This window comes from Glossina fuscipes, unplaced genomic scaffold (genome assembly GCF_014805625.2).
Source record: "Glossina fuscipes isolate IAEA_lab_2018 unplaced genomic scaffold, Yale_Gfus_2 0, whole genome shotgun sequence".
Classification (NCBI taxonomy): Eukaryota; Metazoa; Arthropoda; class Insecta; order Diptera; family Glossinidae; genus Glossina; species Glossina fuscipes.
In genome coordinates, this window is record NW_023998414.1 from 28,905,584 (window position 1) to 28,927,307 (window position 21,724).

General features: G+C 33.6%; 3 protein-coding genes across 6 annotated transcripts in view; 2 read left to right on the forward strand and 1 right to left on the reverse strand.

The window, feature by feature from the left end:
• LOC119644814 (probable tubulin polyglutamylase TTLL1) overlaps positions 1–2,411 on the reverse strand; it is a 2,935-nt gene extending 524 nt beyond the window's left edge. The window contains exons 1-2 of the mRNA XM_038044566.1: positions 308–2,411; positions 1–222 (exon numbers count right to left, since the gene is read on the reverse strand). The exon at positions 1–222 is cut by the window's left edge and continues 306 nt beyond it. Coding sequence (XP_037900494.1) covers positions 1–222; positions 308–363 — 278 coding nt within the window. The 5' untranslated portion in view covers positions 364–2,411. The remainder of the gene's footprint in view (positions 223–307) is intronic.
• A 1,607-nt stretch (positions 2,412–4,018) lies between these two features.
• LOC119644811 (allantoinase) lies at positions 4,019–6,844 on the forward strand. 2 transcript variants are annotated; one of them, XM_038044554.1, is made up of 6 exons: positions 4,019–4,888; positions 4,951–5,102; positions 5,161–5,574; positions 5,732–6,069; positions 6,157–6,362; positions 6,430–6,843. In XM_038044554.1, exons 1-6 carry the CDS (start codon positions 4,733–4,735, stop codon positions 6,586–6,588), a joined length of 1,425 nt encoding a protein of 474 aa, XP_037900482.1. In that variant the 5' UTR covers positions 4,019–4,732; the 3' UTR covers positions 6,589–6,843. The 2 variants fall into 2 exon arrangements, with proteins under 2 accessions (XP_037900482.1, XP_037900481.1); XM_038044553.1 differs by having other exon boundaries at positions 6,157–6,844.
• A 2,755-nt stretch (positions 6,845–9,599) lies between these two features.
• Positions 9,600–21,724, forward strand: part of LOC119644812 (cyclic AMP response element-binding protein B) — a 35,258-nt gene continuing 23,133 nt past the window's right edge. For 2 of the 3 annotated variants that reach the window (XM_038044559.1, XM_038044560.1), the window contains exon 1: positions 9,600–9,711. The gene's annotated coding sequence lies outside the window, so the exon portion shown is untranslated. Of the gene's footprint in view, positions 9,712–11,392; positions 11,710–21,724 lie in introns of those variants that run through there. The other variant, XM_038044562.1, reaches the window with a different exon arrangement.

The window sequence follows — 21,724 nt, forward strand, 5'->3', positions numbered from 1 at the left end:
TTTGGAAAGTGATTAATCATTTGATTATCATTCATTCGGTAACCGCTGTCGACACTGAATATACCGCGACATGATTGCACGCAGGCCCAATAAAAATTCCAATCATCATCGGAACCCACCTGTGACCAGCCGCGCTTTTCGAAATTATTCACCAGCACCGATTTATCCAAATCGGTACAAAAACTAACTCTGAAGCGTTCGTGATTAGTCAAATTGTTAACTCTAGAAGTATACGATCAATCAAAAGGGATGCATTATTTTTTAAAAGAACAAAATTAACATAGTAAGGAATGCCGAGCATTGATACCTTCCATAAGTATTTACAATAGTATTTCCTTTTCTAATTTGTTGTTCTTGAGCCATAATTCTCTGCAAACATTTCAGCACAGAAAAAATTCTTATATACAATACAAAAAAATAGAGACAATGTGCGTTAGGCGTTTCGCATGAACAACAGGAAAAGAAGAATCGCTTGAAATTTCTCAATTTTACTTATGGCATTTATCGATTCAACAAATCACTTGAAATTTTTCGTATATCGTTGCCTGGTAAATTTCTTATTTTTTTTTTTTTTTTTAATTAAAAAAAATAAATAAATAAAACTTTTACACAATTGAAAACTACAAGTATTTTCCAGGCGTAGTTCAATCAATGAACACGTAAAAGATAATAAACAACATTTATTTCTCATTTCTTATTCAATGTAAATTTCGAAAGGGTGTGTAGATCGATTCATAAAATAGAAATTGGAAATAACAAGAAACATTTTTTACTTCAATAAGACTTCAATAAGGACGAGAATGGAGGAGAAAGTACGAGTCAATGAAATGTATCCGTAAAATTCGAAAAGTACAATCTAAGAAAGAAACTTTCGTTGAAGCAACATTAAACGTCGACAAGGGTGACCTGTAATCGTTTTAGGCAAAAGCCCCGGATATAATGATTCAACTATTTATCGATGTTATGTATTTTATGTAATATATGCCCACGTTAATAATAGCTCCGCAAGTCGAGTCGAATTTACACACTTTCACAACCATTCTTCTACCGGAAGAACGTACAACTGAGCATGGGCGACGACGACATTAAGCTCTCTATGGAAGAATAAAATCTCATTATGCATGTTAAGCAATGATTTAAGCATTCAATTACACCCTTATGACAACACAACAAACTAAACAGACTGATTCCATAATTTCGTTATAAACTTTTTATATCTCTTCTGATTTTCTTTCTATCAACTATCACGCATAAATAACCTTCGGATTGACTAGCAGACTGTGAAAAGGCATAGTGACGCACATAATTAAAAAATATATCTGATCATTTTATTTTTTTTATTTTTAAGTTTCTCTGGCGAGAGCAAGGCTCATCTAAACTCTATACCTTTATATGGGTGAAATACCCGGTTGTAAAGCAACTCGATAACGAGAAAACGCTTTTCCCGCGAAATTCCGCAAGACCGAACAAAAGAAATTTATTTCGAGTTTCCCCGTAGCGCCCGTAGCGCCAGAAAGGAAAGAAGAAGCCCCAGATAAACCAAACGCAAAGACTAGAGCGAAAATCATAATATATGGATAGATGCCTTCAAAAGGTTTGTAGACTGCCTAACATTTAAAATCTGTACTTCTTTATGATTGATGAATCCGCCTTTGTAATGGGCAGCATCACTAATAGTAAGTCGTATCGCTCCAAGGCAAAGCGCTATCTTTATCTTCCATCCAAATGTTTAAAATCAGCTTTTTCTGCGCTTTTGTTATGGCGGCGATTACATGTCTGAAAGAACAGCTCTGCTGTCTCTAATGGCAACTAGATGAACAACAATAATCCAAACAATAAAAGCAAATAGATATAAACGCGCACACACACACCATAGTTGATGCAATCGGGGGAGTGTGCGGAAATGGCGGAAAGCAGTAGTATAGCTAGCGTGGTCAAGAAAATTAAAAAAAAAAAATGGAAAGCAATTCTCTGCTGACGTAATACAGGCAGTGTTGTTGCCCTCATAGCTATTTGACTTGACTGGTTGTTCTTTCATTCTTATTGCTTGCTTGGCCAAAATTAAAGGTAAAAGTAAATGTTTCTTTACGTCACGTCACATTTTGTCGAATGTTTACAAAGCAGACGGATATACCCTTCTGCGTTTCTAAATATACACATTGTATGCTTAAGTTTGTGCATAAACACGAGAGAATTTCCAACATAACGTTACAAACGTAATTGGTTTTCGTGCGAATGCTTACTTCAGCTTTTATTAAAGATTTCCACTCATCATATTCCATTAGATACTTTCGTAAATTTCAGTGAAAAGATCTCTACAGGCCTACGAAGATAGATAGATTTCGTGGTGAAAGAAAGAAGTTTTTGTGAACAAATCGTTTATAATTATTTACTATTGCATATATGCGCGCATATATATATATATATTTATATATATATATATATATATATTTAATATTAATGCATATAAGACCTTTGTCGATTTATGCGTTTTCCTAACGTTCCTACGTTCGTATAACTGGAGCAGATTTTATTTGCAATTTTAGAAGAACTATTTACAAAGTGAGTTTCCAAGACACTATTTCATTATTTTACGGATCCGCATACATTTTAAATGATATGGTACTCTCCAAGTATTTTTAACCAATGACGCTATTAAAATACGTCATGTGATAATGCTAGTTGACTGAGCTTAATGATTAACAAATTGTTGTTGTTGTCAAATTATTACATATTACCTTAAACCATTAATTAGAATTTTAGGATTTCATAACTCTTCACTCTGTTGTGCTCATACACACACACACACACACACACACACACACACACACACTTGATCGTCTTCAGTCTGTGGACGCCCAAGATCAGATCCCTTTCGCTTTAAGCGATTTCTCTGTTTATAGCACTTTTGAAAATTTCACTCAAGTAATTTTTTTTAATTCGATTATCTGTTATGTTCTGTTGTGCTTCTCGTTCATCCGTTGTCCAATCTATTATGAACGCCCATCATCTTATTAAACGAAGCAGAGTAGAATGAGAGATAATTAACGATCGATCTTTCTCGTCTCGTCTCGTAACGTTTTAACTATACTTGTACAAGTAGATTAGTAGTACTTCTGTGCAGTGCTGCCAAATTGCATAAAAGCATAATACTTATAATGCGTACTATTGCGTATGCTATTTTGATTGCATTATATATCGTGTTCCACGTACTTATCTCTTAGCGATCGATTAACGACTCAAATGGTGCTGGCTAGTTATGTACAAAAGTCAATGAATATGCGTAACTTGTCTTTACGCAAATGCGATTTCGTTCATTTTAGTATGAGCAACGGCATAGCCCTTTTGCTCTATAAACAATTACTGTTTTTGATGTAAATATTAGGATTTGTTTGTACATATTTGCAGGAGCTAATCAAACCGAGTCATGTACCACGCATGCATACTAGAAACCCAACATTTTGTGTTTATTAATGAGTTACATGAAAAGTCTTTACGGTTTTGACCGTCGTCTCGAGTTCCTTTTGCTAGACCGCTCTTTTCAAATGATCACAATCTGTCATGTGATTGACGTTTATTACCTCCCCTCTTCCTGACAGATTATGTGGCGATTTTGTTCCACCGATTGCACAGTTTCATGGACTTTTTTGACAAGAGCGAGGTGCACCTTTGACAACGATATTCCCAGAATGGAATCACACAGCAATCTCACCGTACACTTCCTAAATTTCGCCTCTTTTTTTTTATAACAACAAAGCATCACACAGTGAATTTCTTCAGATATTTCGTCCATTTTTCAAATCAATAAAACTTTTTTACTTTTTAAAACTATCTTCACAGAAAACGTTAAGGTGAAATGTCACCTTTGAAGCATATGTTCGTTTAAGATAATCAAGTGAATATTGACCGATATATAGGCATTAATATTATTCCACGGAAAAAAACCGCAAAGACTTTTCATACGACCTAATATATAAAAATGATAGAAAGAAATTTTCGCTGAAAATTTCGCCCCACCGTTAAAAATATACATTTTTCCCATCTGTGTGACAATTTTTTTCACCAGACTTTAACACTATTCTGGTCCCACCATCATCTTCCTAGCAAAGCGATTCAGTTTCGTAGTCGATGTGAATGATTTGATCAGTTAGGATGCAAAGCAACGCTTTTTCGTAATCGGCACACGAAATTTCAATTTTTCTACTGCTTTAAAAATTATAAAAATGACGTCACTATGACAATTGAAATTGGTGAACTAATAGTCATGAAATGTCATCAAATTTTGATATGTATCGATGTATACCGATTGTTGATATTATCCAGAAATCCAATGTTTCCATGTATGTGTTAGATCGGAGATTTATTGAGTGATGTATGTAATCGATTTGAAATCTTGTCGGCAACTTTAAATCGAAAGCGAACATGCATCACTGCTACGCTAAATGGCTTTGGATAAATAATGAAAAGTTCAAAAAACTTTTAAATGTCGGCAATTTTTTAATGAAATAATTGAAAATCTTTACTCTTGAAATAAAACCAATAATACCCAAGGAGCTTTTGCTTTTTGTAGTTTAGCTCATTTATTGAAAAGCTTTATTTGTTCGACGATCGAGAGGGCTTTTAAGCGAAATTAATATTTAGTTGTTAACCGAACGAGGTCTTTGGTAATACATTAGTAAAACACTCGGAAGTGTTATGTGCGAAGATAAATATAAAAATTCTTAAAAGTATAATGGATTTGTTATTTCTAAGCAAACGCATCTACTTGGGTACCGAAGAGAATTTCATAAATGGTGGTATCATAGTGAGTGAAGACGGTATTATAAGGAAAGTAATGCGTACACCGCAAGAGGTTAACAGTTATTTGTACAACACAGAATCGCAAGCGGTAGGTGCAAGCAATTAAGAGAAAGAGCAATTAAGTAGAAACTTAAGGTAATGTACACTTAGGTTTTCGATTTTGAAAATATGGTTTTAATGCCAGGCCTAATTGATGTCAATGTGCATATTAACGAGCCGGGGCGGAAAGATTGGGAGGGTTTTTTAAATGCTACGAAAGCGGCGGCAGCAGGTGGTTTCACCACTATTATAGATCGACCTACGTAAGCTCTTTTTAAATCGTAAAACAAATTTAATTTGATAAATTATCTATGATTTTAGTAATGCTGTACCACCTACAACTACTTTGGCTGGACTCAGAGCTAAGACTTCTACCGCACGTGGTAAAATTTTTGTCGATGTAGGCTTTTGGGGTGGTCTAATACCGGACAACTTACAAGAGTTATCATCTCTATTAAGCGCCGGTGTTATGGGCCTGCAGTGCTCTTTATCACATACCGCCGAACCAGTTAATAAGGAATTTCCCGCCATTACGACTGGGCAACTTCATGATATCCTTTGCAAATTAGACGATAACGTTGTCATAGCAGTACATGCTGAAAGTGCTCTACAACAGCCTGTAGCAGCTAACGAAAACGAACCGAAGCGCTATGAGTCATTTCTGCGAACAAGACCGTCTCAAATGGAAATAAATGCCGTACAAGCCATCACTGAATTAGCTTTAAAGCATAAAAAGTTTGTTTCAATACACGACTCGTTTACTTTAAAAGTAGCTTAGCTCCATATATATTCTTTTTAATGCACAAACTAAAATCATGAGCTTGTTGATTATAGAAACGGGATATAATTCATTTTTAATATTGTTTCTATTGTGTTTCTGTTGTATTTGTAGAAAACATTTTCATTTATTGAATTTGAGTTCCAATGAGGTCTTATCCCTTATCAAAGACTGTAAGGATAAAGGAGCTCAGCTAACCGCCGAAACTTGTCCGCACTATTTAAGTTTAGCGGCCGAAGATATAGAGGACTGCCGTACGGAATTTAAAACTCAGCCGCCAATTAGATCAAAAATGAATCAGCCGGCTTTATGGGAGGCCATAAGGACTGGTTGCTTAGATTTAATTGCCTCCGATCATTCACCAGCTACAGCGGGCCCTAAATGCTTGACGTACGGACGCACTAGAGGAAACTTTTTAAATGCTTGGCCGGGTATTTCTTCACTCCAACTAGGTGAGTAGCAAGCATGACTGTCGTTTTTTTTTTTTTTTTTCTTTGTTTTTGTTGTCTTTCTTCTTAAACGTATAAAAAGTTGTTCAGGTCTCTCAATAATTTGGACCCATTGCCAAAGATATGGCTTAGGCATGCAGCATATTTACAAATCAATGTGTGAAAATCCTGCTTTACTTTGCGGTTTAGAGAGATTTAAAGGTAAAATAGCTGAAGGTTACGATGCCGATTTTTGCATATGGAATCCCGATGAAGAATTTCAAGTATCACCCGATATGTTACAGTCTTCCATTAAAGTAAAAATATATAATGAGAAGAATGTATACAATTTTGATTTTCAAATCATTTTGTTGTCTTTTTCAGTCCACACCATATACAAATCAACGTTTGCGTGGAGTTGTGCATGCTACCGTAGTACGTGGATTACATGTTTATCAGCAATACGAGAGTTTCGGCCAACCTTTGGGGAAAATTTTATTGCGTAAAACTTCACAAAAGGTTGTAAAATTCGTACGAATGTAATTTGCGCACATATGTAAGATTTCAATAAAAGCGAAAGGATTGAATGACAGAAACAGAAACATTTTATTTAGGGCATCATTACGACAACAAATACGTAACAAGTGTTAAACTTACGTAACAAATGTATAAAGAACAAACAAATAAACATGAAATTGTATAAGGAAAAGTTATTTGGAACAAAGAAAAATATTACTTTATATTATGTATTATATATACCAAGTACGACGTTAGCAATATATGTTTGTCTTATTTGATGGCGACAATAAATGATCGAATGGTAGTGACTGAAGAAGCCAGTGATATTTAAAATAACAGGTAATTGCATGTATTTTGATCAGCGACAACTTTTGATAAAAATGATGCGAAAGTAATGCGAAATATCACACACATCGTACATAACTGTACTCTCTCTGCATAAGATAACAATTTTCCATTTACTATTATTGAACGATTTTTTTTTTTTTTTTTTTTTCGATCGAAAAAGTGATACGATCAAAATATATTTTTAATAGTGAGCGGTCTTGGGTTAAAACATGTCGATCCACCAAATTTCATCGAAATATTTTAAAAATTGCGACTTGTAGGTTGAACACAAAACAACAAGATGGACAGACGGGCAGTTGGACAGGTGGGCTGATGGACAGCTGGATAGATGGATAGATGCACAGACAAGTTTAGAACCATTTTCTGACTCGATCGGTACAAAATTTGTTAAATTTAACTCAAGTCTTTCTAGATTTTGCGCACATCCGCACAAACTTAATATACACTTATACCACAAGAGATTTTACGCTTGAACACCACTTGTCTGCAAGTCGCTACTAAAGCATTACGAATTAGAATAGTGTCTGCAAGACGTAGTCATAAGAAGTAAAACGTAGATAGCCAAAGACAATGACGTGAATAATGCGAACAGACTGTAGCAAAGGTGTTACTAAAATCTAAAATTTTATGAATTTTGTTGGCATTAAAGGCACAACATGAAGATGTCGAACTTGCATTTTTCCATAATTAGAATTATTCTGTCTAAGAATTGAAAAGAAACCGAAGCAACTTGTACATATACTTATTATTATTATTATTATTATTATTATTAATTTCGCCAGAGAAATAAATTCTAAGACTAAACTCTTAAAAGCACTAGCATCTAAGGCTATCGGCTTTTTTTTTTTTTTTTTTTTTTTTTTAGTATTATTAAAAACTCTACCGCACTTGTACATATACTTAACTTGGATAATTTGGATAACGACCAATCAGCTATTGAAGGAAATTTCTTGGGAAGCATAAAATGTATCGTACATCGATATTATAGTCCCTATCGATTTTCGTAACAGTACTTTGTACAGAGAACGTACAAAAACCGTAGTTTATGCGAGATGGATCCAAAACATGTTTTCTAGCAATGAAGCTATAGCATTGCCAAGAAAATTGAAACACTAAAACGCCATCGCAGATAAACACTATATCATATATGTTTCATTATCCTATAGCAAACAAAGTAGATAACTGACTACTCTTAAGCCAACATATTCGCCTTGTTGCTTTCCATTTTTTCCATTGTTATTGTAATTGTAAGTTATAGACTTTTTTATATTTCTTTCGAAATTTTGTTGGGAAAAGATTTAGAGTTTAATTTGTGCTAAGGTAAACTCTTGTAAAAAGTTATTTACAAAAAAACGAAAAAAAGTAACTTTTACTGTAATTTTCTCTAAAATTGGCCACAGTGTAGAAGAGGTCGTATGAGTACTAACAATATTCAACGAATGTAACTCATACGGTATTCGGCGAAAGTAAAGAACGAAAGAAAATCAAAATAAAAAGAGAGAAACGAATAGAAAATACACTAACTAACGAAAACGAAAACTTGTTATTCATAGGCTGAGTAAGCTTTTCATTAAATAGTTTCGCACAGTTTTATTGCATTAGAGAGGAGAACTTTCGTTTTTCTTTAGCAAGTACTACGAACGGCCAATAAAAACAAAGTGAAAAACTTTGATTTGAAAAAAGTTCTTCTGCATAATATTAACGACGCTTTAGCAATATTTATATGTGTAGGCGGATAGTGATTAAAAAAACTAACAAGATATTTCTTGTCGCAAGAGTAATATTTCTCTCTCCCTTTCTCTCTCTCTCTCTCTCTCTCTCTCTCGCTTTCTCTGCATTTATTTGAAAATTTTCTCTAACAAATAACCAAACGTACATAGCGAAGAAAGAAAACGGGAGCAAAAAAGAAGATATATATATATATATATATATATGCGTAAAAATGTTTAAAATACCGCACATATAAATAAATGACATATACGACTAACTATCGAAACGTTTAAAGCGTATTCGACGACGTAATGTATTCAAACAATTCTAATGACAGAGTGTTCGTTTATTTGTATGAATGTGTGTTTATAATGTATTATAAATATTATACATTTTTATGCGGTTGTTATTGTTGCTATTGCTCGTGTCGTAGCCGTTGTAGTCATCGCTATAATATCATCGTGGCCCGTCGTTCGTTTGCGTCGTTGTAGTTGTAATTATTGTTGTTATTCGTGTCGTCGTCGTATACATTTTCATTGTAATCTCTTACAATAGCTTCGCATATATGCATATGCGTTTATATGGTTGCGATATAACAATCATGTGTACATGTACATTTGATACTCTATAAAATGAATTTTTATACAACATAGTGGCGAACTGTTGCTTACTCACCAATACACAGCTAATAGTGGCCCGTTTTTCATTTCATTGTGTTTCTTTTTTCATTTTTTTTTTATTTTCTTCTTTGCTGTGTTGTCATCATCAACAAAGTTTAGTCTGCTACGTAAAGTAGTCGCCGTGAGTAACGAAAGCGCTTTGCACATTAAACTGAATTTAAAACGAAAAAATCAAATCAAATGCTATGTATTCAAATAATTAAATAAAAATATATTTTCATCAACTTAACATAAACTATAAACAAACGCAAATATATGTAATATATATAAATACATATATATATATACATATATATATATATATATATATATATTTACACATATACATGTATATAAATATGTATATATATGTATGTATATATACATGTATAGAATAAAAATGCTGTCTGTCAAAGGAGTACATATGTGTGTAAGTGCTAAAGCAATCGCGCCAAATATTTACTTAAAAGAATTTAAGAAATTAATACCGATCGTATTAATAAAATAAAATAAAAGCAACAATTTGCCTGCAATAATAACAACAATAACTATGAAAAGCGTATTCTTAAATGAATTTGCTCCACAAACGCGCGTTTTTTTTTTTTTTTTTTGCTTTCTCTTTTATTCGCTACCCGTTTCTACTTTACCATATGTCCCTGATTGCTTGAAAGGAACGTCAACAACATTACCCTTAACTCGTTCATCCACCATTACCAGTAATCAAATATTAATCTTGACGTAATCAGTATTCTTTATTTTTTTTATTAAATTCATCTTTACATATACATGTACATATATATATATATACATATATATATATATATATATATATATATATATTTGTTTTCTTTAGTCATTTTAACGATGTCGTCAAAACGCAACAAACAGATAAGAAATCAACCAACGAAATACCGTCACAACAACCTCACGCATACTTACCAAATAACAACAAAAATATCTGTTATTAGTATAGTTGTGTATAAATAATTATACAAATTCGCTTTGCAAAACCTCATCAACCATCATCATCATCATCATCATCATCGTCATCATCACATAAATACGTTGCGAATTTTTAGGTGATAATGATTGCAAGCATTGGTCGATCAGTTTAGCTTTCTTATCTACATTTTATATATATATACATATTATATATATATATATATATATATATATATATATATAAATAAATATTCAGATAGATTTCTCGTATGCGTTATTTCAATCTTCAAATAAATAATAAAAAATATACGTATGTATAGGTTCATATAAACCTTTGCACACGCTCACTATGAACCATTACGGAAAAAATGAAGCAAGAAAAACTACCAGATATCAATGAAAGTTATGTTCGCCTTAATAGCTACCGGTTGAACACATCTCAATATGTAATATTTATTAAGTATTTCGTAGGCAGGCGCAGGTTAATTTTAGGTTCATCTTTCCACTGAATTTTCGATGATTCTGACTCTGACCAAGAATAGTTCCAAGAAATTTTTTATTTAATTATCTTACAAGTTACAATTTCATCTCTACCGTTACTTGTCACTTATATGTGTTTGCGTATGCATCACACCCATTTTTTTTAGTATTAGCATTAGCATTAGCAAAATGTTAGCACAATATCTACAACTCATTGTCATTGTGGACGTTGTTGTTTAACAATATCCATTTTCAAACTTGGCCGCCCCGTTCTCGATTAAGAGTAAATTGTTGGTTCCGATGAAAAACGTACAATACGGTAGCACATATTTGTTGGTGTTACAAACGGTAAAATAAATCTTGTATGCCTTTATCTTTCGATGATTGGCATAATAATAACATAAAATAAAAATTATAATAAATTTTTTATAGGTTTCTTTTGCAATTGTTGGCTCGGTTTTATTTTGCTGTGATTGTTGCTGTCTTTTAAGTAATTTTAACATTTTTTTCGTCATATTTGCATTTTTTTTTTTATGAAAGAAAAACAACAACAAATTGTAAACAAACAAATAACCTTAGGGCAAATAAACTTTTTTTTTTTTTTTTTTTTATCATTATCATTATTATTATTATTATTATGTATACTATTAGAGCAAGAATAAAACATATATTCAATCGATCCGGCTATTTACAACATTTGAATGCTCGCAACGAAATACGTAGCTGCTTGGCTCTCGTGAATTCTCTTCTTACATAGAAATAACTCAAGACAGGATGTGTTTTAATAGTGAAAACATTTTCTTGCCAGCACAAAAATAATATGACATCGAATACCACGAATATATTTAAAGTGTAATGCAAAAGTCTGGTAAAAGAGCCAAGCCTTGTCGCGGACAGGTTCTCGTCTTTGTTATAACTTATTAAAAAATTAACTGACAATATCGCTTCGACTGGATAAAAAAGTTTAAGCCTAATTCGAAATTGGATCAACTCAGCGCTCAAAGTAGTAAGTAGTGTCCAACAAGTTCAGCTAACAGAAAAAAAAAAAAAAAAAGAAAAATTCTAGTAAAGAATTTTCAATTTGTTTGCTTCCTTTTTGTGATGAAAGGATTATAGGAGATAAAAAAGAAGGAGAAGATAAAATGCAAGAAAAAGGGGGAAAAAAAAACCAATGGAAAATGGGAAGGGAAAACGGAAAGTAAGAGAACAGAATCGAACAAGTTTCAATTGCAATTGAAAAGTTGCTTTTTTTGATCGTAACGACGTATCTACTTCGACAATTGTAAATCTAATAATAAATACCGCAGCCAGTCCACATCTTATACCAAAAAACCTATTCGTTCACCGCAGGCTAGGCGCGTCGTTGTTATCCAATGAGTTTTTCATTACTAATGCTCCTCGTTCACTTTCACTTTCACTTTCGATTTCTCTTTCTTTCATACACTTTCAATAGTTCGGCGACTTTCACTGATTAAAGATCGAAGAGATATTACGACCGAATCAGATGTTCAGTAAGGGCTTACCCGGTCATGGGATTTCAACAGATGCAACAGACGCAAGAAATTTCTTCTTTTGCTAAGATAGCCACACCATTACACAGCTCCATGTGAGAATTGAGCAGATTAGTAGAATTAGATTATAATGGTCTCAACGAATATTTGCTGAGCTGAGGCTATAGCTATCGACCTCCATGGATACTGAAACGCGATAAGGAAAACCAGCAATAGTTTCTGATCGCAAAATGTATAAAAGATTCAAACACAAGTGTGACTACATGTTGCCTAAGGCATTTATAAAAACCTATTGTAAGATACCAAGTGCCCTTGGTGTTAGATAGGCCTCACCTTGAGCAAAGGAAAGGGAATGATTTATATTCGCGATCACGTTTTAGCAAGCCAGCAGTAAAGTTGGATCTTACTTCCCGGTGGGAGATATTAGCGCCTCTCATTGGATCCGTATATCATCGGGCACAGTGGAATTAAGCATTTTCAATGCATACGCTTAACTTTAAGGACATTTTTTCTCGGCATGGGCTATGCTTGAAAGAATCAATATCCATGAATGCGATTATATTTCTTGTACAGAGCCGGATTGCTGACTTGACCAAGCGGGATCGTTTTGCTTATTAACACAGTTTTCGCGTCACAGATAGGCTGGCATGATTTTGCAATGAAAATCGATTTTGATATGGTTGAAAGTGTATGCACGTTATGTATGTTACGTCGCGGACGATAATTATTCCATTTTAATGTGTAAATCAATGCGTTTTTACACACTTACAGACTGCGAAAATGTTACGTAATCGACGAATGTCGGTTACTCTATTGCTCTCCTTTAAAACCGCAATAATCCTTTGTAATTTTCGCTACCGAACTTGGCATAGAAGCATTGTGAAGGGTGAAACCTACACGCTTTCCCCCATCACTCTCTTTCCCCGCGATTATTATTACAGCAATTCGAAGTTGTTATGAATGAATTGTAGAAAGTTCAGGAAAAGTTCTGCCAAATTCCAAACAGATGAACGAGGGGGAGAGACGGCGGTGGCGAATTCTCGAAAAAGACTGTTTCATTTTCAAGTCGAACGTGCAAAAGGCCGATATGTCTTGGTTTCCGAGAACAAGGCAATACACTTTCCTATCTTACCTGAAAGAGATGTCATCTTCTGAATGCTACCACCAGCTAATAATCGTTTTACGCATGCATCACTCCTCATTTGAAGGTGAAATGACTCGTCATATAAAGCCAGAGAGAGAGAGAGAGAGAGAGAGAGATAGAGTGAGAGAGACAGAAATAGAAAGAGAGAGAGAGAAAGAGAGAGTGAAAAATAAAAACGGAGAAACAAGAGAGAATTATTGGAATGTAAACCAGATTAACCAGGACGGTTGAGTCAATGCTGAGCAAGCAAAACTTGCATAAACTTGCATACACATCTATACGAGGGGGCTAATGTCATTCCTTTCCAAAGTAAACGCTACAAATTAATTTTGCTATGGTGACGATTGTATAGAAATAAATTATTAACAAAGAAAAACAATAACAGCTCACGTTAAAAAGTCATTATTGGCCATAAAGACGTGTATAACCACACCTACTTTATTATACATACTCAAATGCTACGGGACATATAAGAAACATTTATATGCAATTAAGAGACACGTCATTTAAAAGTTATTCTTTAAAAAGCTGCATGCTTACGATCAAATTATACACAAATAGACGACAGGTAAAAATATGTGTGTGTCAAGTTAATGACTACAACCAAAGCAGGGAGCAATTATTACACTAACTTATGTATTTTCTTATATACCAATGGTATAATTATAAACAAAACGGTTTAGTCATTCAACAAAATTTATAACAAACCCAAAAGAAAAAGATATTGCTATGACAGCGCCTCCAATATGACGATCAAAAAAGTAAACAATTTCTCAGATTTAAAAAAAAAATAAAAAAAAACAAACAAATGAATAAAAACTTATTCTGCGTAAATTTGCAAGATGAGACAGGCATTCTTAACTTCTCTCGCATCTAAGCAAACTCTGGCGCGCCAGAGATTATCAGAGTGCAGTTAGTATTTCTTCTCTTCGATGACACATGTGTTCATCCTATTCTTGCTTATTCGATAATGATTCAATTCATCTTTTGAGTTTAGTCGTATGCTCGCAGCAAAAATTTGTCTCCAGATATCTTCAAACTGTCAAATGATCGACGTATATCGCTTGGTAAGATTATGTCTCGCGTTCGAATTTGTCGCAAATCATAATCGAATTCGATCAAGATCCAAATTTGACAATGATTGAGTGGAGCAGGCGCCAGGAGCGTGTTATAGGTTGAAGGCCCATTATATTTACTCTGGTTACACTTTTCACACACGTGCATCAGGAAGATGCAATAAGAATCGATGAACTGTCCAGTGATAGGCAAGGATTCCTTGACTGAAATGCTTGGAAAGGGAAGATACAATTGGTGGATTGTGAATACCAAAAAAAGGACGCGAGATATCAAGTGTAACATGCTCATGTTATCATATCAGCTGCTAACGTAATGTTTTCTTGCATGATTGGACCGCTTTTCTATTAGCAAGCAATTCAATTGCACAAGTTAGTATAAGCAAAGTTCCCTGGTGATTCAATTGAAGCCGTTCATAACGCATACACTTGGCGATCTCCAAAAAATGATGCCTTGGAACCTTGGCTTTCACGTTGATACAGCAGCACGTTCCTTTAAAATAGATAAGGAAAAGGGCCTTTTCCACAATTGATGGATCTAAAAGGATATTGAGCCTCCTGTATCGTTGGAATTTGTCCGCCTTCACTTTAAAGCCAATAAGGCCACACATGAAGACATAGATTTAAAGAAAAGCAGACGAAAGTATAGCGCCTTCATGAAGAATCTGTTCATATAATGCCCTATAGCAGATAATACTCGATCTTCCGCACCCTCTTCAAATCTACTCCTGTTATTCGTCAAATTGTACTCATTCCTGAAAAACGATGACATCTCCAAATCATAATTTAAGCCATTAACGATTGTTAAAGTTGTTGTTGTTGTCTTTTTCGTTTTCACTTGAAACTCTTTTCAACAACCCTTTGCCGAAATGGAGCAAGCATGGAAATTTGAACCTTTTCTTCGGAGACTGATCTATTTTACGTTTCTTTTTTTTTCTACCCTTCAGTCACGCAGTTCACGTCTTTCGCGTACTCACTATTTCCGGTAGTAGGAAGGGAGTACAAGGGAGTACAAATACAGAGATAGTCATCTCAAGTCGGCGACAATGTTCAAAAAAACGTTAATTGTTTTAGACGCTAATCGTATCTTGGCATTAGAGTTTGCTAGTGAAACAAGCGTTTCTTTAGGCTCGCTTAACTATTTAATTTCGCTCGCCAATAACCTGCAGACAAGTTTAAGCTCATTAAGACGCCCCGCCAGCAGCAACGTTGTGAGACTTTCGGCCACTAACCGACCTGTGTATCGCACGAAATTTTTCACGATGTAATTTTACGGTTATAGCGTACACTTGATAAGATATTTTTCACGATGTAATTTTACTGTTATAGCGTACACTTGAAAAGATATTTTCAATAGGTAGAGCCTAAAAATCTCAAAAATATTGCGATAAAAACAACAGGTAGTGCCTATCAACGCCACGATCACAATACGTAATTAATGAGTTTCGTACACACATTACAAATATTTAAATATACTTATTATAATCGATATGTAACATCGTTATATAAGTCTGCCTGCAAAGTTTTGCAAACCTAAAGGGATCACTTGAAGCAAAGATAGCGTTGCTTGATAAAATCCATAATATCACAAAACACGAAACTTTAAATAGGAATCAATCTAAATTATTTGGAAAAAAAGAAAAAAAAAAAAAAAAAAAAAAAAGGAAGAAAAAACTGTTCTCTCTTTCTTTCTTTCTTTCTTTATTCTACTATTTGTATTGAATAGAAGAACATTGCAAAGTAATGATAACGATATATATATATATATATATATATATATAAACAATAAACAGCAAAGAAGTTTTTAATTGAATGTCAATTTATCTGATCAAATATGTTTGGATGACGTTTGGATTCGTAATGCATCTGCAAAGAAGAGGAGATAAAGAAAAATACGTAATGATCGGTCAATGTTTGAATAGATATACAAATGTACGTATACGTCAGTATATATATATCATCTGTTAGTACAGATGCATTTATGTGTAAAATTATCTATGAAAATGCAAAATGCAAAAACAAAAAAGAAAACAAAAAAACGAGAAAAGTTGCAAAATATGCAAACGACCTTAACGAGATGCAATTTATATGAGTTGTTGTGTTGTCGCAAAAACAAATTTTTACATTCACGTGCATTTATATGTGTGTGTACGTATATACAATTGCAATTTGTAACAAATATCATAGCTCATACAATACGCATACATATACGAAAGCATTTTAAAGTCTAAGAAGACGTACATACAAACCACAATATCGGAATGCATTGACTACGTAATCATATTTATTTGGCGAGAGTGCCTTTAAACAAGTGAGTACGTGAACGTATCTTATGTTAATATAAATGCATACGTAAAAATTTGTGAATTCACTTGTTAAACATCGACATCAGAAACAATAATAGCTACAAGAATAACTTGTCAAATTTGAATGAAATAATTTTAACCCGTTAAGTGTGAGAATTTTATTTTCAAAAAGTTAAAAAAACAAAGAATACCTTATTAAAGCTAGGAAATGAAGTTCGGGTATGTGAAAGAGAAGAAAACCCAGAAAAGCTGAAGAAAACCAAGAGAAATATAAAAAATGTTTTTATATCCCCTTCTCACCTAGCAAGAGCATCACAAAAGGATGCAGCCTTCTTAGGTATATTATTGTGATCAATAGTTCAGGAAGTAGACATTCGAGGATCTATGAAGTGTACATGTATTCACGATCAGCGAGGGCTATGGCCACAACTCTGGTCACATCAATGCTGTATATGTCGTTCAAACTTGCTGAATGTTTTTAGATAGAAGGACAAAACGTCACCTGGCATGAGTCTCGAAACACGTTCCCTTTAACTACCAAGTAAGATAGGCGTGTTCATCTTGTAGTGAATTTTTCATACTAACTGCTTAACTTAATATAAATTTTTATTAGTTATGATTATATCATTTAATCAATCGAGCCTTCTTCACATTGTCTTCTAACATTTGCACCATACTTTAATTTGATAATCCTTATAGATCACAACAAGTCAAAGTTCCTTACGCATTGTAGGCGTCACTCACGGCAAAAATTAAAGTTGTAAATTTACAGCTCTTTACCGGTTGTGAGCATGGTTGTAGGGTGATCATATACCTTGGCAAAATTAACCTACGATTCTCACGTAAACTTCGCGGTCATCTATCTCAGTTATTACGAGAATCACCTTTTCAAGAATCGCGATAACCAAAGTCGCCATTGAAACAAGTGTATTACCTCTCTAGTACCACAATAAGAAAGAGTGCGTATAAGAAGTGTTCCTCGCAAATGTGGTCAGGGTTGAGGCCCTCAGATCGGGTGTTATCATTGCTTAAGGTCCTCACCAAAACTTCGGGATAGATATACGCATCGCAATACACCACGAAAGGTCAGGCAAGAGAGCATCCTCCTACTAACCAACTGAAAGGTGCATCAAACTTACTGGAAGCAATTTTTCCTTTGTCAACTTGATCTCTTTGAACACCCACAAATACTCGGCTTTTGAACTTAGAGTCGAATGGCAAATCGGCTTTGGGTGATCTCTTACTATGCGCAGCCAAAGCCACTCTTGCTTTTTGAAATTTCATATGTCCGACGATTTCCTAAGGTTCGGCCACCACATTAAAATTTGTAGTGTTAGTGAAAATGCCTCCTTCGAGCCAAGTGATATAACATTTAATAAAGAAGCTTTGGCTTTACTAAATCCATGTTGGGCTCACGTGACGATTCTATTAAATTTGTCAAGCATTTATCATCATATAGTCCATACCCTAATAAGTATACATTTTTGATCTGAATTTTTAAGAGATGAAAAAAGATATTTTCGCTTGAATTTAATAAAGAATAAAACTATAATTTTATATAATATTTAATAAACTGTTTGAAATGTTGACACACGCATATACATTTATATATATATATATATATGCATTCTCTATACACATACCCCTTACATGCATATACAGGAGATAGACAAAATAATATGAACTAAAAGTTCAGCCAATGGATGGATGAGCCATACAACTACAAACAGTGTTAGATGGAGACAGCTGGCGAAAGACGATAACCGATCTTTTGCGGCAAAGATTAGATGACTTCGACTTGGACGATATGTGGCTACAACAATATGTAAATGTGCCATATATTATATTTCGTGACAAGATCAATTTATTGAGAGAAAAGTTCAATGATGATGCAATTGCCAAAGATGCCTATATAAGCTTGTCATAAAGGCCGTGAGACATAGCCCGATTGGAGTTATTTTTTCTTTGGAATTATGTTAAATCATTGATTTGCTCCGATACTTTACAAAATCTCAATGACTTTCTTATCCAAGATATAAACATGTATATGTATATATATGTATATATATATAAACGCTTGTGTGTCTGAATAAATCGTAGATATATATGTAGAGGTTTCCCGCGCCAATACAGGCTTCTACTACTATGTATGCTACAAGTGCTCTGTTATTTATTTTTCCCGACATGTCTACGATTCAAGCACAACTCGAATAGAATTTGAGTAAAGAGAGAATTGGTGCATTTTCAGCGCAGTTAACTGCTTAAAGAAGATAAAAAGCACAATGACGACTACGTATATAAGTGAAAGAAATATTCCACGTCATTTTGTATTACTCGTAAAACTCTTCGGTTTGTTTGCTTTTCATTTTAGCATAACAAAAACTAGCAATAAACAAAACAAGAAAGAAGCAAATACCAACGGGCTAACATTGCCGCAAGCATATGAATGAACGAACCGGATCGTGCCGGACCGTACCGGACTGAAAGTCTGCAAACTTATTTGACTTACAAGAAAAAAAAAGAAAAAAAAACAAAAAAAGTCATTTTTTCTAACCAAAATGTAAACATTTATGGCAATGACGTTAGTTGTTGAACCATCACGTATTTGATGATACATGCATGGGCATACTTATTGCATATGTAGAGCTTTCGTTAACTAAGTTTTGTTATGTAGTTGTGTTTTTTTTTTTTTTGTTTTTTTTTCTTCCATTTTACATCAGACAAACACACGCTTAGACATTCATCTGCATATGCCATCACTTAGGCAAGTGCAGCGCATACATATATACATGTGTTGTGGATACAGCTTCTTGTGTTGTTACGATATCAATTACCTTTTAAACGGGCTAGTAAATGCGTGAATGCTATTGCAACAGCAACAACCATAATAGCAATAATTTAACAGCGATATTTTACTATATTGTCATATCAAGAAATATTTTTACTACTTACTATGCATACATACATACATACATGCATATGCATATATTGTTATATTCAGGCCTGCGAGTTAATGCACTCTTCTACGTGGCTGAATTAACGCAATTATCATACGTTAAACAATTCACATTAATGTGCACTCAGCGCAAGCGATACATTTCAATTTGTTAAATATTGTTTATAAGACAATAAGTGCGACCATAACGACTTCATTGCGAGTTTAAAGATTGGTCTGAAACGTTGAATATAATCTGAAAATTTTTGCAAACTTACTTAAATGAGTTAAATCAATTCACATACGTTGGCGCTCTTAATGGATAAAATAGTTAATGAATTTATTCTTCTCATATATATATATATATATATATATATAGGCTTATTATAAAGGCGTGTACGTATTACTTATTAGATGTATTATACTAAGCGTGCATATACAGGCAATGCTGTCACATTTCCTATATATTTTATTCAAAAAAGTTTGAAAAGGTGAAATCGAAGTAGACACGACTGTAAAATCACGATTATGATATTCAAATTTTTTATGAAGTTTGCAAGCAGACGCGACCTACAAACAATCTACATTTGCTACAATCTCAAAAACAGAAGAAGAAAGCTGTGTCCGCTTTAAAGCAAATCTTCATATAAAAAAAAAAAATATTTTTTAAAAATTTTTCATTATAATATTTGCTCAATATAAGCGAAGCATATATCTTTTCCAACTTGACCTTGGACTTACAATAATATTAAATTGATTCTGCCTGTCGACATTGTAAGTAAAATGTACAGTACGTAATTTTGTTTCAAGATTTGACAGCTAATAAAGAAAGATCAACGGAAAGTTATTCCAACAAATTAAGCAGGACTATCTCGTGGAAAAACAGAGAGTTATATATATATATATATATATATATATCATTTATTATATAGCAAGATACCGTTTAATCTGCAAATTAAGCAAAGGATCTCGAGTAACAACTCAATGGTTGTGAGTTCAAAATTCATGCGCGGTAGAGTTTTCAATAAAGTCGATGACCTTAGCTGCTACTGCCTTAAGCCTTTTGTCTTAGAATTTAGATCCCTGCCTAAGATGATTTTCCGAACTTGTCGATATATATATATATATATATATATATATATATAGTTTCAAACCATAAAAACGGTCATTTTAGAACACGAAAAATCGTGATAATTAAGATAAAGGACCATCTGAATGAGAAAATTTATGTTTTTTTTTTTTTTTTGCTTATTTTATAAAACTTATTGCTTAATACTTTTCTATTTTTTCTGTTATAACATTAATGATAAATTGATTTTTTTGAAAAATTTCAAACTTTTCATATAACCCATTGCATGCATTGAAAGCAAAAAAGTACAAGTGAAGAAGCTGTGCTCTCACTGAGACTTCGGGATTTAAGGCATTTTTACATGCATTATCGAAGGATGGGAGTACCGTCACTTTATCCAACTGGAAAGCTTCAGACAGCCAAAGGGAAGCTTCAGAAAGCCTTGTATTAAAATGTCATTGATCGGTATAAAATTCTGAACTGATTTAAACATGTCCGCCTAGTTATCTGTCCGTCTGTCCGACCGTGATAAAGATTCTTCTAATCGTAAAAGTGGAGATATCGGTTTCAAATTTGACAGAAAGTTATTGCGCGCAGCTTATGGTCAGGTCCTTTAAAGAATTCGACTGTAGTACGACATAACCTGAGACCGCCTACGTTTTTAAAAGCAAAGAAGTCTTGGCTTTTTTTTTCAAATTATTGTTTTATCCTTAAAATAGATATAGCGATAAAGACGATCACATATATTCTATGGGTAATCCTACGCTCACCCAATATTGCCGAGTAATAAAATTTCATTTTTCTCCTTCTTTTAAACAAAAGGAAATAGATTCGGCCATAGCCGAATATAATTTCCTTACTTGTTGAATAAATTTATGAACAAGTCAATATATATCTGGCAAGGCCTCACGCACTCTTCGTTTTGTCTTTCAACTTCTGACAAAATTTAAATTATTTTATACAAGTTGATTTTTTCATTTTCA